Consider the following 26,355-nt stretch of genomic DNA (forward strand, 5'->3'; position numbering starts at 1 on the left):
TCAAGGATTAAATGACTCAACATACATAAGGCAGTTAGAGTAGTGCTTGAACATAGTAAGTTTACACAGTTAATGTTAGCTATTATTTTTATCATCATTTTAAGTACTTTATAAATATGGATTTTGAGTCAATGTGGAAATAGATACTATAAGTAATTAATATTAGCGATAGCTATACCTTAGATTTCTATACTGTGATATTTTTCAAGGCTTTTTCATGAGAAATGTCCAAATTTTCTTCTAATATCTTCAACTCTAGGGATAGTTTACTTAATTCTTTGGATAATTCTTCTTTTTCACAATGCCTGCCATCAGTAAAGCTACTGATAAACAGTTAACTGACCCAAAACCAAGGAAAAGCTGAAGGCATCAGAGGTTGGATAATTAGTTCCCTGATAATCACAGAATTGCCATTTAGAGTTTTCTTTCTCAGACCTTTCATGTTCTTTGCTTTTTTATCCCCTGTAGATTTTCTGAGCTCATAGGTGGCTTTAACAATGCAGTTTTGCTAGCACAGGTTGGATTTGTTTAATATGTATATATATATTTTTGTTTTTGTACCAGCATTCTGCTCCAGATATGACATACTTGGGATCTATGACAAATTTTGATGGGACTTACAATTGGATTCAAGATAAATGTGTTCCTCTTGTCCGAGAAATAACATTTGAAAATGGAGAGGTATGGGCTTTCTAATGTGGGTCATTGTTTTTAATTCAGATTTCTGAAAAAGCAGACTTGGTCCACTCATCTTACTGTTTTACTATATATTTATCTGCAGTAAAAATGATACAGTTGAACATAGCTACATCAGTGTTTCACTACAGTCTTGAAAATGAATTTGAAAATGCCTCTCGGATGATTCCGATAACCACCCGTGGCTGAAGATTCTTGTTTAGGGGGATGCCCTTTAGAAGCAATGCACTACAGACTTTAGTTACAATTAATTATATAGAGTGATAATCTTTTGCCATAAAAAAGTTTTTCTGATTCTTGTCTATCCTAAAAGAAGGAAGTTATGAAAGCAGTTATTACTTATCATGTAACTGACCTCAGTGATCCCATGTGCCTGAAATAAAGCAAACTTACAGCTTCCACAAAAAACAAAACACAAAATCCTCAGAGGTCCAAGAGCAAGTACAAAGGGCCATGTCTATGAGATATGTCTCTGTATTTTTACTATATATTAAAAATATATCTTTTTATTTCACTCCATTTTAAAACCCATGGTCTAAGAATGCAATTTTTAAAACCTCTTAAATGCAATTTTAAAAATCCTTTTATATGCATATGCATTTCAAAGAATTAATAATAAGTGTATAGCTCAGATTTTAAGTGTATAATTCAAGAAATTATCACATAGTAAACACACCCGTATAATCACCGTCTAGTCAGAAGTTGGCAATTCTGTAAAAGAATCAGGAAATAGTTTAGACTTTGCAGTTCATGCAGTCTCTGTCAAAAGAACTGGCCTTTGCAGTTGTGGCACAAAAGCAGCCTTAGACAACACGTAAGCGAGTGTGGTTGTGGTCCAGGAAAGCTTGTTGCTTGTATTCTTTCTCAGTTTGTCAAATGAACATCGCTGCTACTTTCCTCAGTTCTCTAGGCTTCAGGTATGCTTGGCTAACTTACTTACATTTTAATTGTATTAGCTCATTTAGTCCTCAGAGGCTCAGAAAGATCTAGTAACTTATCACAATTACTTACTTGCTTTGGCAGTTCTTGCAGGAAGAGTTTCAAAAATAGAGTTTAAAGGTATAGAATGGAAAATTCTAAGCAATGAAACTGGAGTTCTAACTACCCCTAAATCACTTAAACCATGGGTATCCAACCCATGGTCTGCAGGCTGCATGCAGCCCAGGATGGCTGTGAGTGTGGCCAACACAAAATCGTAAATTTACTTAAAACATTGTGAGATATTTTTGTGATTATGTGTCACAATGTATTTAATGTGTGGCCCAAGACAACTCTTCTTCTTGGCCTGCAGGTGCCAAAAGGTTGGACACCCTTGATTTCCAAACTATGAGGAAACTTCTGAATATGGTTATCTTGATATCCCTTTCCTGAATCTTTTATTTACTGCTTGGTAGAGAAAATGTTGATGTGTGCACAGGAAAACTTAGAAGCCCAAGAAGAGTAAACTACTAACCACTATGTTAATATATGTAAATTAGTTAAGCAAATAGATTTTTTTTCAAACTATTGATCCTTACTTTTGTTTAGTCTAATAAAATAATGTTATATTTGTTTTTACTTTTAACTTTGTAGCTCTTAAGTTTTCTAAAAGGTGACTGGTGAGTCTTATTTCCCAATTAGTAATTTATTCAGCAACATTTGTGTCCTCATTTATTCCATCATAGGTTGATTGAACATTATTGCATATAAAAATCTGTGAACAAAAGAGAAGTGAAATAAGATTCTCTGGTTTTAAGGGGTTACCAGTCCAGTAGTTCACATGTGCAGATAATGTAATATAAAGACATGCTCCCTGCCAGATGAGATGCACTGACAGTGTCCTAGGAATTTAAAGGAGAGAATTCATTGCTACCTTTGGCAGAAGTGGGGCAGAATCAGGGATGATTTTCTAGAAGAGGCTTCAGTCCTGAAACAAAAAGGCTAAAAGAGAAGTAGAAGTACTAATGAAAATAGGGAAGTAAGAAGAGGAGACTGCATTAATATTGAGCGTTGAAGGTTGGCTAGACTTTGAAACGGAGATGTTAAGCAGGAAGCTGGCAATCTGGACTTGGATTCTCAATTGGAACTTGACATTGAGACATACAGATAAGGGTCCAATTAGAAGTGCTGATTGGGATTGTTGAACTAGTTGAAGTTGCCAGACTAGAGCAGAGAAGCCCAAAGAGAGAACTGTGGGGAGTTCTGTCTGCGAGGGAAAGAAACAGTGTGAGCCCAAGAGATAAAAACTGGGAAGAAGAAACTTTAAATCAGCTTGCAAAAGATCAAGGTGCCCTGAATGGTGTGGCTCAGTTGGTTGGGAGTCATCCTGCAAAGTGAAAGGTCGCTGGTTTGATTCCCAGTCAGGACACATGCCTGAGTTGCGGGCAGGTCCCCAGTCGGGATGTGTACAAGAGGAAACTGATTGATGTTTCTCTCCCTCTCTCCCTCCCTTCCCCTCTCTCTAAAAATAAATAAATAAAATCTTTAAGAAGTAAGTCAATGTAATGCTGGGGGCGGGGGAAGAAGGATGGGGAGTGACTGCCAGTGAGTAGGGGGCTTCTTTTTGGAGTGATGAAAATGATGGGGCATTAGGTAGCGTTGGTGTTTGCAGACCTTATAAATATAATAAAACCCCCCAAACTGTACCCATTAAAATTGTGAATTTCGTGGTATATGAATTATATCTCAATTTTTTAAAGGTAAATGTGACAAGAAGCTTCATAATTTATTCTGTATGTTAGTGTAATAGGCTAAACATTGGAGCTGGGAACCAGAAGAAAACTCTACAAGATAGGTCCCAGTTTTAGTTTTTTTAGGGCACAAGACATTTGGGCCTTCTGCTGAAGCAGTTTCTAAATTACAGAGAGACATGCAAAGGGATAGTGGATGGAAATAATTTTATTATTAGGCCCTTTATGGACTTTTCCTTATGAGCCGGAACTTAGCATCTGTTAGAGAGAATAAATGATGAAAATCTGTCTACTCATCACATTTATATTATTCTCCAATAACATTAATACAAAATTTTAAAGGACTTTATAATTTTCAAGTCAGTTTTGTGTATGTATATATACAAGGTATATAAACAGACATATATTGTGGTAGGTATTTGTGTATTGGTTAAAAACTGGTTGTTATGGGGGTTTTGTTATTTTCTCTGAATCAGGCACTTTTCAGCTTTGGGTAGATCTCATGCAAGTTTTTGCATACACCTTAAAATGAACATAAGTGTGCAAATCAGATTTATTTACTGCTGGTACACTCAGTTTTTCAGTGTTATTTGTGAAGACAGTTTACCCCACTGTAAAGTTGGTGGGGGAAAACATGTTTACCACACCCTAAAATCAACACCTTGATAAAGAACCAGCAGAGTTTCTCTTTTGGCTAACTCATTTTCCAAACGTCAAGGCTTCATCCAATACTAGTTAAGAGACCAGCCCAGTGGTTACTTTAAGGCAGATCAGTTCCTGCAGAAACAGGGCATGTTGTCCTCTGAACAAGTGCCTGGGACTTCAGGTGGAGGGAATGTGTGCCTTCTTCCATTTATATTTGCTTATTTGGACTTCCCCGCGCGCGCCGCCCCCCCTCCCCCGCCCCCCTTCCGGGATCTTGCATCTGTTGCATGTTACGTGCATTGGATTCAAAATTGTTCCTCCCTAGAAAATAGCCAGGACCAAATGGAGAGGCCTGATAATTCTCATTGAATACTTCTCTACACAGGAACTGACAGAAGAAGGACTGCCTTTTCTAATACTCTTCCATATGAAAGAAGATACAGAGAGTTTAGAAATATTCCAGAATGAAGTAGCCCGACAATTAATAAGTGAAAAAGGTAGACAGATTAAGGTGTTTATTTTTATCTTTTCTCTTTGTTTCTTTCTACCCATACCCTTCCCCATTACAACCCCAGAATTTAATGTACACATGGGGGTGGGAGGCATTAGTAGAGAGAAAATATAAAACAGTGACTTTTCTTTTTAAACCATGGTTGTTTTAGCTCCCTAAAATCAAATTGCATGAAAAGTGGGGTTATGGGTGGACACCGTTAGTCTTAGGCGCTTTCTTCTAGCACCTTGATACTTGCCTGGTCCTTTAGATAGTTCCAGGCATATTGCTGAAAGAACTTACAGTGTCTAATTAACATTTATTCCTATACGAAAGAAAGTTGAGTTCTCTGTGGACTTCTCCAAAGCATCAAAAAACAATATGAGTTATCACCAACTTTCCCTTTATAGTTACAGAAGAAAGTCATACCTAATAAACTGAAGGTATTGTATAGGGTCATACCCGTATTAGTGTCTTAGCAAATATTTTGGGGGTTGAATTAGATTAAAAGCCAACGAGTAGGGACTGGAAAGCATCCTTGAAGAAATGAATATGGTCCCAGGAGAACAGTTCATGTGTCAGTTTCCCCAAACTGACACAAGTTTCTGGGGAAACCTGCTCCCCAGACCTGGGTAATCCACAGAGCAGAAGAGTACTCATATAAGAAAAATTAAAAATTGACTATACTATGTGAATTCAGGTTGAGCTCATATAATTTTTAAGAAAATTATGCTCTCTGCCCTAAGAACTTAAACCCTACCTCTTTTAAATGTTGTAATATTTAGGTTTTAGTTTTTGTGACCTATATTACTCTAAAGCATTGGGGTTTTTTTAGTGTATACTTTGTATGAACTTGCAATCTTACGAAAATACAAACAAGAAAATTCTAATCTCCCTCTCCGAATTCTCTTTCTTTTAAAGGTACAATAAACTTTTTACATGCTGACTGTGACAAATTCAGACACCCTCTTCTGCACATACAGAAAACGCCCGCAGATTGCCCTGTGATCGCTATTGACAGCTTTAGGCATATGTACGTGTTTGGAGACTTCAAGGATGTATTGTAAGTATGCATTTTGGTTTTGTTTAAATTTCTGAGGTCTCAGAAATGAACTGAAAACAATTGTTTGGATATTTTAAATCTCATGAGGGAATAGTAATACTTTATTATTTGGATGGAAAAGATTATTATTTTTTCCATTCTAAAGTGTAGTATACTTGACAATGAGCATTATGATATATCCCTATAGAAATGCCATCATTAGGTGATCCTAATGCTTGGAAATTAATCTCTAAAAGAAAATTTTCGGCCTTTGAGAAATTAGTTCTGAATTGAGTTTGGTCTTTGTCAGCACATCAAGGTAAGTGGAATGTAATCCTAGGTCAGGTCAAAGGAAATTGGTAATATTGCTGCTTACATGTGACTGTGTCCAGCAAGTATCTTAATGGCATTTAAGACCCAGAAAATGGCCATGACTAGGCATTTCTAAGGGCATATAAACCTTTGAAAGAGCAGATAAGCCTTGTTACAGTTATTAAATTTTTATCAATTTCTGAGATGTTAAATACAATGGTAAAAAGTAGAGATGTTTCTTCATATATGAAAAATGTAAGCAATACTGTGGTATTAATTCAAATTAGACCTTTTCTTTTAAAAATTCATTTATGCTTTTTTATGTCTGAAGATTAACTTGCATATTTAAAGGATGATTTGCAGCCCTATCGCAGAATGAATTATCTCGTCCACTTCCAAACATTTCAGCAGAGATGCGGTTGTTTGGTAGATTCTCAGTTGTAGCACAGAGGAAGTCTAGAATTGAGTCCTGCCTTGGGCATGTCATTTAACCTCTCTGTTCTTATTTCTTTACACTTAAAATATGGTTGATGGTACAGCCTACCCAGTGGGATTGTTAAGAAAATTAATGTGTTCTAAACCATAAAGTACTGGCAAACAATTGTTTCTACTTTACCTACACTCAAACAAATATCATTTTAGCCTATTAAATCATTAAAAAGTTATCAAAGTCTTCTATATGGCAGTCACTGTATAATATAAACGAATGGTTTAAAGTTTACTAAGACTAGATTCCTACCCTCCCAGAACTCCCAACTAAGTAGAGAAAGGAAACAAGTAGGGTAGCAGGCAGTTGTTTTATGTGGTAAATGCTCTGATAGAGTTCAGCAGAGAAGTATCTGCTAGCCAAGATTTCTGGAGATGTTAATGCTTAGGGTAGGTCCTAAAATCTATAGAAGTTACAACATGGAGATGAGGAGACAGGACTTGGAGAAAGTCCACATCGGCAGAAACAAGTACAGAGTCTGCTGGCTGAATGTGAGTGGATAGGAAGGAGAGTGCGGAGGGACGAGGTCAAGGGAAAAGTAAGCAGGCTCTAGTTCATGAAAACACTTATATGCTGTATTATAGAAGTTTGACATCGTTTTGAAAACAATGAAGAACGAATGAAGAGTTTTGGTGAGGGGGTTGTTTTTTAAAGATCCTTCAAGATGCAAATTGGAGAATAGATTAGAGGGAGTCAAAAGAGAATCTAGGAGACTGTTAAGTAATCCCAGAAAGAGTTGATAGATAACCAGTAGATGATTCTTGAGTGAACAAATTGCCTAAATAAATTAAAAGCTAGAGAGAAGCAGGATTTTTGAGACATTTCGTAGGTGGAATAGGAAGACTTGGTATATTAATAAATAGGGGAGAAGAGGCCAGCCCTCATGGCCAGGAATGTGACTTGAACAGTTAACCAGGTTGTGTTGCCATTAATCGAGCTTGGAAACTCAGTGGAGCAGCAACTTGTGGTAAAGATAATGAGTTCTGGACACCGGCTGGCTAGCTCAGTTGGTTCAGAGCATCATTCCAATGAGCCAAGGTTGTGGGTTTAATCCGCTGTGAGGACACATTCAGGAGACAGCCAATGAGTGTATGGGTGGGTGCAACAACAGATCGATGGTTCTGTCTCTCTCTCAAATTAATACATAAAGATAATTTGAAAAGAGAAAAGATTATGTGTTCCTTTTCTTGGTGTATTGAATTTGAGGGGCCGGTGGGCTCCAAAGAAGAGTGTCCAGTAGGGCACTTCCATGGCTCTGGGACTGAGCAGTGAGTTGAGAGGATAAGCGCTGGCTGGACCTTGAATGCATGAGGGTACAGCTTGACGATGTAGAAACACACGAGATGACCTGGAACAGGGCTGAGACTGGACCCTGAATGATGCCAGCATTTAAAGGGAGGACAGAAGAGGAACATGAGCAAAAGACTGAGGAGGAAGAGGAATCAAAAAAGGGAAAGAAAAAGCCAGAAAAGAGTAATATGGTAATAGAGGGAGGAGCACTTCTAACAGGAGGAATGCTCACAACCAGAAAGGATGGAGCATCTGTTAGATTTGACCTGCCCCCCGCCCCTGCCAAAAAATAAAGGAGAAGGAGGAGGAGGAAAAGAACAAATAGAAAAACCCACTGTCTTGCAAAGAATTGAAGAGTGAGTATTTGGTGAGGAAGTGAAGATTTGATAGGAAAATTCTTGCAAGAAGATAGCCTCGAAAGGGAAAGAAAAATGAGGGGATAGTTCAAGAGACACATAGGATAAAGTGAAGTTTTAGTTTTTCTTTTTATTTCCCCCTTAAAGTAAGAAATTAATCATGATTAAATTCTTGTGGAAGGGAATCAAATGGAGTGAGGAGTTATTGGAGAGAGAGGGAAAAGGGGGCTAATTGATAAAGCAGAGCCATAAGGAGCACAGAGGAAATGGGAAGCAAAGAAAAGGAAATAGCCTTCTTCCTCTCCAGTGAGGAGGAAAGGAAGGAGGTGGCCTTTCTGTGGGGTTGCTGGGGGACTGTGGTGGCAGTGAAGCAGCCGAAGACAGCTGAGGTTCTCTTCTGTTTTTGTCTGTAAGTATCGCTAAAGGAGCAACATCACTTTCTGCGAGTGGGGAGGTGGGGGGTAATAGCAGGAGCAGAACTATGCTGGGTATAAAAAGGAAGCGTAACTACCCAGAAATCCACCTTAAAGATCCAGATCCTGGCACTTGTGTAAGAACGGAACTCACAGAGTGGCCTTAGTAAGTGTGAACATTGATTATTGGGCTAGAGGGAAATGTCTTAGCTGGCGGGCGTCCTCCTCCCCTCACTTCCTGGGCTCGCGTCCTGAAGCTGCAAGCTCAAGCTCAGAGAACGAGGCAGTTAGGAGAGAGGGTAGTTCAGTGGCTGGGCTCACTGCAGGAGCTTCCAGGTAGAGTGACCGCTTGGCTTTACAGTGCTGCCTTACTGAGGGCTCATTTATATATAATTTTATCAGCACATTTCCCTATGCTAGTAGTGGATAAATGTTGGGTTTATCCACTGGAAACCCACAGCCCTACTTACAAAGTTTAATGGAAGTCAGCAGGATGCTGGCTAAATGATTAGGTTTCCTAATCCTTAACAGAACTACAGCCTGGGGCAAAAGTAGCTTTTCAGTTGCGAGTATGCAAAACAGTTTACTCTTGCATTATTATTTATTGTTTTCCATATGAACAACTGTAAACCTACTTTTACCCCACTTGGTATACGCTGAACTTTGGCTTTTATTCCTAGACACGTTGTGTTACACACCAAGGGAAGCCCGTGGGGAATTCCATCTTGGCTGTCCTAAGTTTTCTCCTCCAGTTCTGATGTCAGTTTTAAAAACACTTTGGCACTTCTGTTACTGAACAGCAAGTGGGGTTCTGCTGCCCACCGCCACCCTGTAGGCAAAATTCTGGAGGCAAAGATTCGGCGATAAAGGAAAGGAGTCTTTATTCGAAAGCTACATACTTTTGAAATACTGGTTTTCCACAGACACTAGTCACTACAGCTTTAATCACTTAAGCCTATTAATTAAGGCCAGAATCTTTAACATCTGAGTCCTGCTATCACTCCCTCGGTTTTAAATTATTTCTATAGGATTAGTTTACAAATGAAAACAATGTAAGATACAAAAGTTACACAATTTTGGAAGAATGGCAGGGTTCTGCCTCAGAGCCCATCACCTCGAGAGCACCAAAGTAAGAATAATCCGGCCACCCTCTGCCAGGCCAGCCCAGTCCCAGGCTGTCCCTGGAATTTCTTCTCCCACCCAAAATTCATCCAAAATACCGTTCTTTGGGAAAAGCAGGCAGCTGCAGCACGATCATCCAGCCCTCCTCGAGGAAGAGAGAGAGAAGAGAGCCAGAGAACCCTTCTTTTATTTTAAACCTTCTGGCCCATAATTCCATGCACTCTGGAGAAAGTCAGCTTCTCAGCCAACCCCATCCTGGGCTGCTCCCGATTGCCTCTGGCAACGTCCTCCTAGAGCCTCTTCCTGCCCCTCCCCAGTGATCTGACCTGATCTCCCTGTGTCACTTCTAAGTGTATTTTGGTGCCTGTCAGGGAAGCCAAAATAAAAAGTGGTTGTATCCTTAAGACATGACCCAGCCCCTCTGCTCTCCAGCTGTAGTTCACTGGACCAGGCAGTGGATACTTGCCCTTGAAAAGCTCATCTATCTGCTGGCAGCACTGTACTTGAGCCGTGGTGCAAAAAGGAACTGAGCCAATAAGATTCTCCAAAGAAATCTGGAAATGGGAAATGTTCCTCTCCCATCCTGCAAGTAATTAGTCCTATCAGTAGGGAGGGAGATAAGAGAAGTGACTATTTGAAGCTCTTTGAAACAAATTACTTCTTTAAGTTCTCCCTTAGGTGCCTGATTTCCCCTTCTAGGCACTGTTCCTGCTAATATTTTTTTAATTGTAAGAAAGCACATGCTGTGTGAACTACAAAGTGAGCCTATGTGAATAGACGTTACTGTTAAAAATCAAATAAAACATGCAGCAAAGTGAATCTGACAAATTTAATGGCTTGCATAATTGTTATTGTGCTGCACAGTAATTAAGGCTTAAATGATAAGCAGTTTCCATAAATTACTGTAATTACTATTACTTTTACTTAGTAACTCAGCATTTCTGGGGTCATATGGAAGAAGTAAGGTTGTAATAAGGAAAGAGAAAGCGGATTCACGGTGTGGTCTTCCATGCCAGAGGTAGGCATTGGCATTGGGGTACTATGACTCTTCTCTTTGCTTCTTCCCTTCGGGAGAAACTGAGGCTTAGGGAGGCAGCATAGTCAGTGAAGGCCATATAACTAATTAGTGGCAGGGCTCGGGTTCATGTCTGAGTATATTGAACCCTGAAGCCTAAGCTCATGACATTTGATCCCAAATCAGTTACATTATCAGTACATATAAAAAGCAGTGTAAGTATGAATGGGAAAGATGTTTGAAGAGAATACTTACTAGTACCTGAAACTAAATCACAGGTCTGTGAGTCATTTGGGTTTTTTGTTGTTGTTGTTTATTTGTTTGTTTTAGAGAGAGGGCAAGGGAGGGAGAAAGAGAGAGAAAGAAACATCAATGTGTGATTGTCTCTAGCACACCGCCTACTGGGGACTTGGCCTGTAACCCAGGCATGTGCCCTGACTGGGACTCACACCGGCGACCCTTTGGTTCGCAGGATGGCACTCAGTCCACTGAGCCACACCAGCCAGGGCCATTTGTTCCTTTCTATAGTTTGAACAGATTGGTTCCTTGCCAAATGTGAAGGAATAGATTCTAGGTGGAGATAGGAAAAGAGTGGAGGGTAATTTCAGAACCTGTGAATACCTGGGGACAGGTCTGGGAAATGCTCTGTAGCCCTGAGAGAAGAGAATAGGTGATAGGGTATGGTTTAAAACTGCTGAAGGACTTTGAAGAGAAACTTACCTTCTAAAAAATTGTGGCCAGCAAATACCCGGCCATCTGTATGTTACTGAAGTTCTTAGATAGCTGCCCTGCCCCTGGGGCCCCGTGACTTTGAAAAAGCAGCAAGCAGGCCAGGCTTCAGGTTACTCCTAGGAAAGTGTGACAGGCTATTCTAATGCTAATGAGTTCACCAATTCTGGGCTCTATTTATTCCAAATCATTAAATCGCTGAAAATTATGATCATAATTGTTTAAACAGCACAGTCCGGGAAGGTTGGCGGCAGCTGACTGGCTGCATCGGTGGCAGGTGAGAGTCGGGCGGCTGCAGCGAGGAGCTGAGAGGCCCGCGAAATGAGAACGAGGGGCAGGTGCCTTCCTACATAGGCAACTTGGTCACCTGCTATGCAAATTAGCTTGCCCCCTGGAGCCTGAAGGGAGCAAACCAGGAATTGGATGGAATAATAAAGAATTGGGAGGGAGAGGAAGAAAACAAATTTTAACCAGATCACCATTAAGTCCCTTTGATCTCTGAGAATCTGGTTTTTTTCATCATTATCTCCGGGGGTCCTTCTTTTTGACCCAACTGAGACTTTCCAGTGGAAAAAAATATTGGTATACTGAGAAAGCTTCTTAAAAGGCAAATTTTATTTATTTAGTTTTTATTATCTTCTACTATACCAACTGCTTTGTGACAGCATTAAGATGTTCAATAAATGTTTTGATTAATTTTCTTTTAGTTTAATCTGTTTATTATAAGTGTTTGACTACTTTGAATGTATGTATCTGCACATCTGTAATGTATCCAAATATTTATCAGCTATCCATTTACTCTGTTGTTCCCCGTCTCTCCGATTCACCTCTGTGGTTTTGATTTTCTCAGTATGTCTTTCTTTTCAGGCACTGGGCCATACAGTGCCCTGAGTCATTAAGCACCATTTTTATTCTCAAGGACATAAACATACAACTGATGTTGATTATCTACTTATAAGTACTGTGTATTTCACAAATTATACCAGTATATTTTACCTTATTTTGTCCTTCCAGCAGAAGACACCAAGCCTAGGCTGAGCCAGGCACTGTACCAGCCCTACCTTACACTTTGTGTGTTCTTAGTACAAAATAGGTATTGTTTCCATTTTTGGAATAAAGAAGTTAAGCTCCAAGAGGTCAGTAAAGGCAGTATAATTTAGCATTTAGGTGCTCAGACTCTAGATTCAGACTGCTTACATTTGAGTGCCTGTTACCTGTTAGTTATATCACCCTGGGCAATTTCTTACCATCCCTATGCCTCAGTTTCCTCGCCTGTAAAATGGGAATAGTAATAGTGTCTACTCTATCGGGTTGTTGTAACCGTTAACTAAATGTGTGTATCTATAATTCTCAGAACAGTGTATGATATATGGTAGGTGCAATTATAAGGCTAGCTGTGGTTATATGCTGTAATCTACCTGAATTCAAATGAAAGTCTGTATAAAAACAATATAAGTTAAATAAAGCAGTTGTTCTCATTTTACATATTAGAAAGCTGAAGCTCAAAGAAGTTAAATAACTTAAATGGCAAAAGCAGTGCTTTTTACACTGTAAAACATTTAATGAGTTTGTACTACATTATTGTGTAAGTTGAGTTAAAAGTAGTACACATTAGGAAATTGAATCCAGAAATATGTAATAAAAGAATAATATATCACAACCAAGCGGGCTTTATCCCAAACATGTAAGTCCGGTTCAAGATTCAAAAACCAATCAATGCAATTCAGCATATTAATGAATAAGCAAGAAAAACAACTGATTATGTTCTTTGTAGATAATTCTGAAAGTTAATAAGTACCTAAGTATAAATTAAAAATCACCCATAAATCCACAAATCAGAAAGCCACTCACATGTGTGTGTGTTATAAAATCGGGGCCATGCTATTTTATGAGTTTTCCTTTTTTTTTTATTGTTCAAATACATTTGTCTCCATTTTCCCGCCACCACTTTCCCCTGCTCCACCCACCCCCACCTCCTACCTCCCACCTCCCACCCTCAATCCTTCCCCATTTTGACTTTGTCCATGGGTCCTCTATACATGTTCCTTGACTTGACCCTTCCCCTTCTTTTTCCCGTTACCCACTTCCTCCTCCCCTCTGGTTATTGTTGTTTTGTTTTTCTTTCAATGTTGCTGGTTATATTTTTCTTGCTTGTTTGTTTTATTGATTAGATTCCACTTATAGGTGAGATTATATGGTATTTGTTTTTCACCCCCTGTCTTATTTTACTTAACATAATGCTCTCCAGTTCCATCCATGCCGTCACGAAGGGTAGTAGCTCACTCTTTCTTTCTGCTCTGTAGTATTCTACTGTGTAAATGTACCATAGTTTTTTATAAATATCTTCCCATGCCATTAATATTTCCCATTATTTTTAATGGCTAGCTAGTTTGCCTTTGAATGGATTGTTTGATGATTTATTTAAATAACCCCTGTTATTTAAATCCAGGTCTTTCCCATAAAAAAATAAGTAACACTGCTACTAATGGAACTTTACCAGACTTATCCTCCTTGACATCCTCACAGTTTTTGGTGCTCTAGAACACTCTCTACTTGGATTCTATGATACCATCATAGTATTCATTTTTTAGCTCTTTCATTTTCTTCTACTGATTATGCTTTTTTGTCTTGGACCCTTACAGTAATAATCACAGTGCTGTCCGACATGATAACTACTAGGTATATGAATACTTGAGTTTCGATTAATTGAAATGATACAAAATTTAGTTTCTCAGGCACTGTAACCCATTTCAAGTGCTCAATGGCCACACATAGGCAGTGGCCACTATACTTGATAGCATAGACATACAACATTTTCCACCTTCACAGAAGGTCCTGTTGGACAGTTCCATTGCTGACTAAGGGCATGCAGTTGTAAGGAATGGAAGCTCACTCCATGGAGCTCAAAAGAAGGGGTTTGTGCAGAAGTCCTATGGGAAAGTGGAAAGGAGCAGGACTGCAGGAGGTGCAGCGCGGCTGTGCCACTGGAGAGTGTTAGGCCCGCTGCTCTCTTCTGACTTGGTAACTCTAAATTGTCTATGTTCCTTATGTCTCTTAGTTCAAATTCTTCAGACTTCTGATTGGCTCAACTCATATAGATTGGTTCCCTCTCCACCCCAAGTTATATGCCCCCCCTTTTCCCAGTTTTATTGAGGTATAATTGAAAAAATTGTATGTATTTAAGGTAACAACATATTTTGATGTGTATATGTATTGTAAAATCACCACCATAATCAAGCTAATTAAGATAGCCATTACTTTGCATAGTTACACTTATTTTTTTCTTCCAAAAATTAAGTCTACTCTCTCAGCAAATGTCAAGTATCAATATATAATATGGCATTAATAAATAACTATAGTCACCATGCTATACCTTTTCCCATTTCCCCATTCCCCAGGTTCTGGTAACCACCAGTCTACCCTCTGTTTCTATGAGTTTCATTTTTTTAGCATTCCACATATAAGTGAGATCATGTAATATTTGTCTTTCTGTGCCTGGCTTGATTCAGTTAGCACGGTATCTCAAGAGTCATCTATTTTGTCACAGCTGACAGGATTCCCTTCTTTGTTAAGGCTGAATAATATTCATGTGTGTGTGTGTGTCTGTGTCTGTGTGTGTTTTTACATATACATGTACACACCACATTTTCCTTTTCCATTCATTGATCGATAAAAACTTGGGTTGCTTCTCTCTCTTGGCTATTGTGAATAATGCCACAGTGAATATGGAAGTGCAGATATTGCTCCAAGATACTGACTTCATTTCCTTTGGGTCTGTTCCCAGAAGTGGAATTACTGGATCATATGGTAGTTCTATTTGTAATTTTTTGAGGAACCTCCATATTGTCTTCCATATAACTATGCCAGTTTAAATTTTCAGGAACAGTGTACAAGAATTCCCTTTTCTTCCCATCCTTGCCAATACTTCGTTGTCTTTTTGTCTTTTTTAAATAGCCATTCTAACAAGTGTGAGGTGATAGCTCATTTGAGGTTTTCATTTGTATTTCCCCCATGATTAGTGATGTTGAGCACCTTTTCATGTAACTTAGCTGTTTGTCTAGGCCCTTTGCCCATTTTAAAATCGGGTGGTTTTCTTAATATTAATTATTTTAGTTCCTTATATGTTATTAGATACTAATCCCTTATCAGGTATATGGTTTGCAAATATTTTTATTCCTTTCTGTAGGTTGTCTCTTCACTCTGTTGATTATTTTCTTGGCCAAGCAGAAGGTTTTTAGTTTGATACAATTACATTTGTTTTTGTTGCCTGTGATTTTTAGGGTCATATCCAAAAAAATCATTGTCCAGGTCAATGTCAAGAAGTTTTTCCTGCTGTTTTCTTCTAGAGCTTCAGGTCTCACACTTAACTGGTCTATCCATTTTGAGTTGCTTTTGTGTATGAGTGAAATATGGATCCAATTTTATTCTTCTGTATGTGGCTATCCAGTTTTCCCAGCACCATTTATTTGAAAGAACTCTTCGTTCACCATTGTGCATTCTTGACACTTCTGTCAAAGATTAGTTGACTGTGAAAGTGTGGATTTATTCCTGGGCTTTGTATTCTATTACATTGGTTGATATGCCTTTTTTAAATACTAGTACCAAACTGTTTTGAACACAATAGCTTTGTCATGTATTTTGAAACCAGGCAGTGTGACGCTTCCATCTTTGTTCTTCCTGCTCAAGATTGCTTTGGCTTTTGAGGTCTTTTCCATATGAATTTCAGAATTGCTTTTTCTATTTCTATGAAAATGTCATTGGAATTTTGATAGGGACTGCATTGAATCTGTAGATCACTATAGGTAGTAAGAACATTTTAACAATATTAATTATTCTAATCCATGAGTACAGGATATCTTTCCATTTATCTGTGTCTTCTTCCGTCGGTGTTTTATAGTTTTCAGTTTATAGATATTTCAGCTCCTTGGCTAAATTTATTCCTAAGTATTTTACTGTTTTTTTATGAAGATGTCCATTATCACCAGTTCTATTCAGTGCGATACTGAAGTCCTATGAATGTTAATAAAAGATGTTCAAGAGGCTGTAAGGAGTACACTACAGTGGTAGAGCCATCACTGGACAGTCAGGAGAGAGTGAGGCCTGAGCCTCTGCATCTAGTTCCAGTCAAGATGGGAGCATAGGTAAACAAGGTACTCAAATCCTCCCACAACCACATCAAAATTACAGCTACACTATAGAACAACCATCAGTCAGAGCTGCCTGAAATTTAGTTGAATGGAAGACCTACAGATAAAAGTGTAAAGAAGAAACCACATCAAGACTGGGAGTGCCCAGCTCAGGTGAACAGGCAGGCTGTGCCACTGGACCTACAGGACACCTACTATGTAATACCACACTCTACCAAGCCCAGGAGACATAGCAGCCCTACCTAATGCACAGAAGCAAACACAGGGAGGCTGCCAATATGAGGGGACAAAGAAATATGTCCCAAGTGAAAGAACAGAACAAAACTCCCAAAAAAGACCTAAACAAAATGGAGACAAGAATCTACTAGATGCAGACTTCAAAACCTTGATTATAAGGGTGCACAATAAACTTAGGGAAAGGGTAAATGAACTTAGTGAGAATGTCAACAGAGAGAAAGGAAACATAAAAACAGAGATACGAAACAAAAAAGAACCAGTCAGAAATGAGGAATGCATTAACTGAAATGAAGAATACATTACAGGGAATCAACAGTAGAGTAGATAAAGTAGAGTATCAAATCAGAAATCTGGAAGATAAGGAAGCAGAAAGTACCCAATCAGAGCAGCAAAAGTGAAAAAAAAAAAAGGATAATATAAGGAGTTTCTGGGACAACTTCAAGTATACCACATTTGCATCAGGGGGTGCAGAAGGAGAAGGGAGAGAGCAAGAAATTGAAAAACTATGTGAAAAAATAATAATGGAAAACTTTCTTAACCTGGTGAAGGAAGCAGACATACAAGTTCAGGAAGCACAGTGAGGCCCAAACAAGGTGAACCCAAAGAGACCCACACCAAGACATATCATAATTAAAGGATAAAGACAAAGAGAATTTTAAAAGCAGCATGAGGAAAGCAGTTATCTACAAGAGGACTCCCAAAGCTTCTCAACAGAAACTTTGCAGACCAGAAGAGATTGGCAAGAAATATTCAAAGTGATAAAAAGCAGGTATATACCTACAACCAAGATTACTATACCCTGCAAAGCTATCATTGAGAATCAAAAGCAAAAAATACCTACTCACAGATACAAAGAACATTTTGACTTGCCACATGGCAGGGAGGTTGAGGGAAATGGGTGAAAAAGGTAAAGGAATTAAGAAGCACACATTGTCATGGGCATGTAAAGTACAGCATAGGGAATATAGTGAGGAGTATTATCATAACTGTGTATGGTGTCACATGGATACTAAATTTATCAAGGTGATCACTTAGTAAATTATATAATGTCTAATCATTGGGGTAACTTCTGAAACTAATATAATATTGTATGTCAACTATAATTGATAAAAAATTATTTAACGCCAAATACATAAACAAAAGATGTTTAAACTGGAAAGAAACTATCTTTTTTTTGTAGATGACATGATTGTGTATGTAGAAATTCCTAAAGAATTTACAAAAAAGCTAGACCTAACAAGGGATTTTAGTAGGATACAAGATTAACTTTTTAAAAATTATTATTTCTATACACTAGCAGTGAACAATTGGAAACCAGCAAACTGTTAAAGTACCATTTATAAAAGAGGAAAAACTACCTAGGTATAAATCCAACAAAATATGTGCAGCATCTTTATGCTGAATGCTGATTAAAAAAATCAAAGACAACCAGAATAAAAAAGAAACATACTGTGTTTATGGATTGGAAAATTCAATACTTTTAAGATGTCAATTCTCCCCAAACTTATCAGTAAATTTAATAGAATCTCATTCAGAATCTCAGCTGATTCTAAAATTTATATAAGAAGTACAAATACATAGTTACAGAATAGCCATGGGGATGTTAAGTACAGTGTAGGAAGTGGAGTAGCCAAAGAACTTAAACGCATGACCCATGGGCATGAACAATGGTGGGGGGATTGCCTGAGGGGGTGGGGGGTGCTGGGTGGATGGGGGCAAAGGAGAAAATTGGGACAAGTATAATAGCATAATCAATAAAATATAATTAAAAAATAAAATTGAAAAAAAGATAAAACTACGTAACCAAAACAGTGTTGAAAAAGAAACAAAAGTCAGAGGATTCATACTATCCATATTAAGACATATTATAAAGCTAAAATAATTAAGATAGTTTAGTGTTGGTGAAAAAATAGGTACACAGAGCTGTGGAACAGAATAGAGTCTATCAATAGACACACATGTAGTAATTGATTTTTTTTAAAGTGCAAACACAATTCAATAGAGAAGGATAATTTTTTCAGTGAATGGTGCTGGACCACCTGAACATCCTCATACCAAACAAGGAATTCCTCCTATAAAAAATTAACTTAGAATTGATCTTAGACCTAAATGTTAAAGGGAAGATTGAAAAGTCTTAGAAATAAATGTAGTAGAAATTCTTCATTGACCTGTGGTTAGACAGAGTTCTTAGAAAAAACACCAAAAGCACCATCCATTAAAAAAATTTAATTAATTGGCCTTCATCCAAAATTTCTGCAGATACATGAATGGCAAATAACATGAAAAGATGCTCAATGCGATTGGTCATTAGAGAAATTAAAACCATAATGAGATCCAATTCTACATCTTTTAGAATGGCTAAGTAAAAATACTGATAATACCAGGTGTTCTTGAAGATATGGGGCAACTGAAACTCTTAGATATCGCTGTGGGATTGCAAAATGATACAGCCACCCTGGAAAACAATTTGGCAGTTTCTTAAAAAGTTAAACTGATTCCTCCCATATAATCCAATATTTTTCCTAAAGAAATAAACTGCTTTCACACATAAACCTGTACACAAGTGTTTGTAGTAGCATTGTTCAAAATCACCAAAATCTTGAAAGAACCCAAATGTCCTTCAGTGGGTGTATGGATAAACTAATTGTATATATACACTTAGTGGAATACTATTCAGCAATAAATAAAGGAACAAACATTTTTATAGATGAAACAAAATGGATGAATCTCAAATGCAGTATGCTAAATAGAAGAAGCCATTCTCATGATTACATACTATATGAGTCCATGTGTGTGACTTTCTGGGAAAGGCAGATTATGGGAACAGAGAGAACCGATCAATGTTGGCAGGAGTTGGGGGAAGTGGAAGGTCTGACTGAAAAAATAGTGTAGGAATTATTCTGTATCCTGTTTCTGGAGGTGGTAACAAGATGCTTATATGCATATGTTAAAACTCAGAACTAGAAGCCTAAAAGACTAAGTTCTACTATATGGAAATTTTTTAAATAGTAGAAATGCTTATCTTGTATGCATCTCTCAAAGTTTGTTTAATGTTACACTTAACATTTGTGCATTTTACTGTGTCTGAATTTTGCATCACCTAAAAAAATAAAGATTGTAAACAAACAAAGTGCTTGGAGGATGGGAAATACCTAGGTGTTTTAATTAGAAAAATTTACCCTAAAGTGTGGAAATACAATTGAATTTATTATAGCCAGGGTCCGCTTATTTTCCTTTTCAGCAGATAACCGTGTTGTCTGTTTTCTTGACAATTTACTGTTGATTCACTGATTGTTGCTTAATAACAATGGCTAGTTTCTGGCCGCAAGCTGGATAAGAGCTCTTTTGTCATCTGTTTCTCTGCCCTTCAATTCAGAAACATCCTGTCTCCCTTGTCCTTGCCTCTTGCTCACAATTCTTTCTCTCTTCTCATTTGTTGACAAGGGGGAAAATCAAATTTGTGAAAAATTTGCTTTGAGTGTTCTCTATGGATTTGTTACATTTAAGATTTAATTATCATTTCTTGACCAGCAGAAGCAGTTCACACGGCTTGGTTGTGAATGTCTTTGGACCTTATAAACTAACAGACTAATGGGCGCTTTAACACCTTAAATATTGTGGACCATTTGCAATCTTTGAACTGAACGGTTACATTTTAGTGTTTTGCTGTGGTGACAGTAGATGATGTCAGATTAAATTTAAATTGATCTCCTCTCAGTGTTTATCTCTGGTGCATGCGCAATGTCTTCAGCAGCAGAGAACCTTTCAGAGGCGGCCTGTCAATACGGCTACCTGACAGTCATTTGTATTTGTAAACTGTGCATTTGGCACCTGCTGTTCTCTGTTGCATTGGAGCTAGTGGGGAGCCAAAATGGGTGTACAATGAAGTTATTGGTTGGTACATCTCAGTGGGAGTTATTGAAGGGAAGAAACAGGGCTTGCAGGACCCCAGGGAAGGATACAAAGAAAAAGAAACTGGTAATATTAACACCAGCCAGCTATTCTTTGCTCCAAAAAATTATTTTAAAACTGAGTCAGTTCTACTGAAAGAATTAAAGTGTTTGTTGACCCTCACTATAATTGTTGTGACAGATTTGAAAACTAAAGGATTTCTATTTAAATATATATAACAAATTTTTTAAAATATCACAATCCCAGTAATGACAATTCATATGAGCAGAAATATAAATTAAAACAATGGAAAAATGCAGATGTCTTTTACTTATCAAATTAGCAGAGCAAATTTTAATAAAAAAAGACAAAGGGTGCTGTCTAGATTTCAAAGAATAAACAAGTAGACAAGCAGCTGCAAAAACTAATGTTTTATAAACATAATTTGTCTACACTTTGTAATGTGAGCTATACATATATTTAGGAAAGATGAATAAAAACAAGATAATGATTTTCTAACCTGCCTGTTCCAGCTCAGGGTGCAAGACAGGACCCCACCCCAGATGCGGTGCTCTTCCCTCCGTGCGTGCGCTCACACACACTCGCAGTCACACTAGGACAACGTCGACACACCCGTTCACCTCAGTGCGCACGCTGGGAGGTGACGGGGTCCCCTGGGGAACCCCACACAGACAGTGGCCCCCACCAGGAATCCATTTTCTTTTTTCTCTTTAATGTTACAATGAAACAATGTTACACAAGCCTGCTGCGGTGTGTGCACGCGTGCGTCTGTGTGTGTGTGTGTGTGTCCACCTAGCCTTTTAATGGTCCGTTTTGCTGCAATGCACATCTTTGAACTGCAGGATTTTCTTATACCCTGATTAGCAATGAGCCCAGTGATGTCAATATTCAGTGAATTGTGCTGGTTCATGTTATTTTCTTAAGAATGTTTTGAAGCCAAAAGAAAGCTTTTTCACCATTGAGTAGCATGCCTTGGTGGTGTGTGAAGACTTCAAAAAGCAAACAAACAAAAAAAGCCAGCTTCATGACCTTGAAAAGTGCTTTTGCTTTTCACAATGCTAAGCTATCCAGTGAAGCTGCCCCTGTGGTTAAAGAAGTCGTGAAGAAATTTCCGCCTGTGTTTAAGGGAAAAGAAAATGAAAATGCTATACCCTGCCTTAGATTATTTGTTAAAACTGGCCCCACTGACCATGAATGCCCTCAAGGACCTGGCTCTCAAATGACTTACAAGCTCCAGGTTAAGGCCGCATGGGGTCACAGGCTCGGATGCTGGTGGAAGCTAAACAGTGCTACTATTTTTGTTCTAGGGTTTTTTGTAGGACTCTGGTTATAAAGCTACATAGTTGTAGGTGGTTAATACTATGTTTCCCTTGAACCCTGTTTTGCAGAATGTGTTTTTAGTTATATCGATTAAGGAAAATATATAAATGCCCAACAACAAGGGATGGTTAAGTAAGACTTAAGATAGCATCTTGGTAGACTCTCATGCATTTGTGAAAACGATAAGCATAGAAAAATTTCTGTGAAACAAGTGCAGGAATTAGAACACAAATATGAGTACCTAGATAAGGTCACGACTGGATAAAATGTTTGCCATACATCTGGCCTGTAATAGTCATGGTAGGAAGGTGGGATTAGAGGTAAAATGTAAAAAAAAAATACTAATTTGAAGTTGGTAAAATAGAGGTAAGTTCATTTTAACAGTTTTAAGCTAAATTTTTATTTGACTTTGGTTTTAGAGTTCCTGGGAAACTCAAGCAGTTCGTATCTGACTTACATTCTGGAAAACTTCACAGAGAATTCCATCATGGCCCCGACCCAACCGACACAGCCCCGGGACAGGTAGGACTCCTGTTCTTCAGTGGGAGCTTTTGCTCTTTTCAACAGACTCTAGATAATATACAAACTATGTTCCTTTTAAATTAATTTAAAAATTTTTAGATCTTCAAAATAGTTGCAAAATAGTTCAAAATAGATCTTCAAGAATGTTACAGCATAGTTTTTTTGGTCTGAATATGCCTTCTGTGGAATATGTTTATGAAAGAGTTAAAGACAGCCCTGGCTGATGTGGCTCCGTGGATTGAGCGCTGGCCTGTGAATCAAAGGTCGCAGGTTCGATTCCCAGTCAGGGCACATGCCTGAGTTACAGGCCAGGCCCCCAGCAGGGGGCACATGAGAGGCAGCCACCCATTGATGTTTCTCTCTCCTTCCCTCCCTTCCCCCATCTATTAAAAAATGAAAGAGTTAAAATAGTTAGCTTCAAATAGAGGTAGGAGATAGGAAATTGAAGCAGGTTCATCAGTGAAATCAGTGGATTCCATTAATTGTTCAAGCCATCTTCTGTGGCTGGGAGACTGACCACACTGTGAAGAAGACAATGACTTGGTTTTCTTGCTAAGCCATCCTGAGAGCCCTCACCGATACAGTATTCATAATGCTCAAAACTTATGGTTTAATGCAGCTTTTCCATTTAAGATTTAGATTGCTTGACACTTTGTATTTGAGAGATACATATATTTTAACCGAGGATTTCACTATTTCTATGTTCCTGCTTTGTTAAACACCTCAAAATTTGCATTTTGATCCATTATCAATTTCTCTCTCCCACTATACCATGAGGGAAGATTTATCAAATTCTATTTCATATGTCCAGAACATCAATCCACTATTTTGCCCAGAGAACCTCCACATATAAAAGAAAAATAAAGACTAAGTGATTTTATTCTTTACTTTGAGTCAAATTAAGTTGAGAGTCAGGACTTCCCTTTAGGGACTTGATGACATGCTTTTCCCTTGAAATCCGAGGTCAGGTTTTTCTTTGATAATTTAAGCAACTATAGAAGCAGCAAATTGTTGGCAAAAACGCTAAGGGGATTATTTTCATTGGAAAAGGAGGACTGCTTAGTGTTTTATCAGATTAAGAAAAAATGTAGTTTATCATTATTGTATTATCCTGATTTGTTTCGACTTATGCATTAGTTGAACTCCTTGTATTTTATTTATTAATCTTTGTGTACTTATGGCACCAAATACTGCAATACATGTTTGTTTAATAGTAATATAATTTCAGCTAAATTAAACCAAACATACATCTCAACAAAAAATAAATTAAAAATATATTGGGGAAGTAGAACATGACAGAGTTATATGGGAAGGTTGTAGGCACATCGTTTATCATTATAACAGGAATACGCCATTAGATACAGGATGTAATGTACATACTATATGCCTACCTTAATTCCAGGGGATATTAAAACAATGACAACCAGGTTTACTCCTGAAGAGCTTACATCATGGAAATAAAGGATAGACTACACTGCTTTTTCGTAGAAACTCTGGGAAGTCCCTCCTATAGTTCCACTGGGGATTTTTATTGCCATCTGTGTACAAGTAAAATAATGGAGAAATTAGTTCCTTGCAGGATTGAAGTGCTTGTTTTCCTCCTTATGTCAATTTAGTTTTGATTATTTCTGGCATCCAGGAAAGTGTAATTCTAGCTACAGAATAGGTGCCTTTAATCCTCTTACCAGTTGTTTGTAAGGGAGAAGGGTTTACACCAATGTACTAGGACTTGTGCTGCCGCTATAGAATATTCTAGGAAAGCGCCCAGGTGTCAGGTATTTTGTTTCTTTCCACTGCATCCCAGGAACTGTCAACAGGCTTGTAGTTCGTGACTCTGTGGCAACCCTGCCCTGGAAGAGCTGTGTAAAAGCTTATGAAGTGAGGAAAGCAAGATTTCAAACATAACTCCTGTCTTTGGCACACAGTCCCTATCTTTTATTGATTATTAAGCGAATAATTATAGAGCAACTACTATTCATCTATACTCTTACTGAAGTATTGTAAGTCCATAAAATATATTGCCATTAAAGTGTTTTGTTCTTCTCTTATAGGAAGTCCAAGATGTAGCAAGTAGTCCCCCTGAGAGCTCCTTCCAGAAACTGGCGCCCAGCGAATATAGGTACACTCTACTGAGAGATCGCGATGAGCTTTAAAAACTTGAAAAACAATTGGAAAGCCTTTCAGACAGCAGCATCAACTTACATGGTGGAAATAGTAAACCTATATTTTCATAATTCTATGTGTATTTTTATTTTGAATAAACTGAAAGAAGTTTTGGGTTTTTAATTTTTTTTTCTCCCCCGACTCAGAATGCATTGTCACTTGATATAGTCTCTTTTTAAAAATCTTTTAGGGTTTTAAAAAAAAAACCAACCAAAAATCAGAGGCCTATCTGCTTTAAGTCTGTCCTGTAAAATTTTTATAAATCAACTGAAAGGCAACATTGCCAGAAACATACCATTAACTTGCACAACTAGGTTAGGGAGGACTTAGGGATGTTTCCTGTGTACTATGTGCTTTTCTTTTCTCTTTACATATGATCAGTTCTGTTGGTATTTTCATTATCACATTTCTCAAAGCTAAGGGGGTACATATTCTGGATACTTGGGAGGGGAATAAATTAAAATTTTCACACTGTGTACTGTGTTTTACTGATTGGTTGGATATTGCTTATGGAAATTCCTTAGGGGTATATTTTGGCTTCTTAATGTGTAACTTAAACATACTATGAAGAGGAGGAGAGCCACAGGCCAGGACATTTGGCAGGAATTCTCCTTATGAATTTAGAAAGTGAAAGGTGTTATTAAATTTATATGTGCTTGTCTAACAAAGTGGTATATGGATGGCATTTAAAACTCTGAATTATACCTAAATCTGGGAAAGGAAAATACTAGTGGAGCAGGTTACCAGTATTGAGCTATCTGACTTTCAAGGCTCCCCCTATCCTGACACTTTTTCCAAAGAGAAAAACCAGCAGACAAATTGTATTTCAATCATTCTAACCTCCTTCTATCTTGTAGTCATAGCTGTGTAGATCAAAGACAGTAGGCACATACTTTTTAATTTTTTCATTGTGAAATCGTCAGAGGACCCTGTCCCCTCTAGATTCTCTGATTTCCCGGGCCTGCAGTGCACAGCCGATGGGTCCCTGTGCCAGGCCTCCGTACTGCCAGGGAACAAAACCAGAGGGAGAGGACCCTCAGCAGCATATCAGGAAGCCCCGCGCCGGAGGACAGACGGGTTCAAAATCGGCTCTCCTCTGGGCTGGGTTGGTGCTATCGGCCAAGAGTCATTTTATATTTGGAATCTAAGTCAATCCCAGTTTGGGGAGAGATTATTTTTAAGCTTAAAAGGCTGACATGTGCCATTATATGTAGTATGTAATATATGTAACATCTTTCAATTCTTTCAAAATAAAGTGAATATTTATAATGGATATTTAATGATTGTTATTTTAAAAAATCAGCCTAGAAGTCTTAGTTATGCATGACTTACCCATTGTTACGTTCAGAATAATACGTGTTATTAATAAGGTGATAAGGGCATGTTTAGTATATTTTACCAGATTAACCAGGAAAGCAGGACAGAGTTTCCTAAAGGTTGGACTTTCGTTGCTTTTAATAACTTTGCAATTAGAGTGGCAGTCTTCAGGTCAGGGGGTGGACCAAGTCTGAGTGGTCAGAAAGAGTATCACGAACACTTAACAAGCTAGTACACAAAACCATAAGTAGTACATGCAGTTAACTAGAATAACTTGTAATCCTATAGTTGTCTTTTAAAAATAATAAATGATAACACTCAAGCATTGGGTTGCAGAGCGCTGGCATGAGAGTAGAAAGGCCTCGAGGAGCACATGGTCAACGCACTCTAAGACAACGGAGTGGCTGTTGAAAAAGTGAGTGAATTTTGGGGGCTGCATTATTGAGCATTCAGGCGTATTGGGACTTGGTG

General features: G+C 38.1%; 1 protein-coding gene across 2 annotated transcripts in view; it reads left to right on the forward strand.

Moving 5' to 3' along the window:
* The window catches only part of ERP44 (endoplasmic reticulum protein 44), a 71,321-nt gene extending 46,571 nt beyond the window's left edge, over positions 1-24,750 (forward strand). For both annotated transcript variants that reach the window (XM_054584612.1, XM_054584613.1), the window contains 5 exons: positions 565-681; positions 4,396-4,507; positions 5,422-5,563; positions 22,302-22,404; positions 24,456-24,750. In XM_054584612.1, coding sequence (XP_054440587.1) covers positions 565-681; positions 4,396-4,507; positions 5,422-5,563; positions 22,302-22,404; positions 24,456-24,557 — 576 coding nt within the window. In that variant the 3' untranslated portion in view covers positions 24,558-24,750. The remainder of the gene's footprint in view (positions 1-564; positions 682-4,395; positions 4,508-5,421; positions 5,564-22,301; positions 22,405-24,455) is intronic.
* Positions 24,751-26,355: the final 1,605 nt, after the last annotated feature.

The sequence above is a fragment of the Pteronotus mesoamericanus genome, unplaced genomic scaffold, assembly GCF_021234165.1.
Source record: "Pteronotus mesoamericanus isolate MK-2021 breed Mesoamerican mustached bat unplaced genomic scaffold, CSHL_Meso_final contig_78, whole genome shotgun sequence".
Lineage (NCBI taxonomy): Eukaryota > Metazoa > Chordata > Mammalia > Chiroptera > Mormoopidae > Pteronotus > Pteronotus mesoamericanus.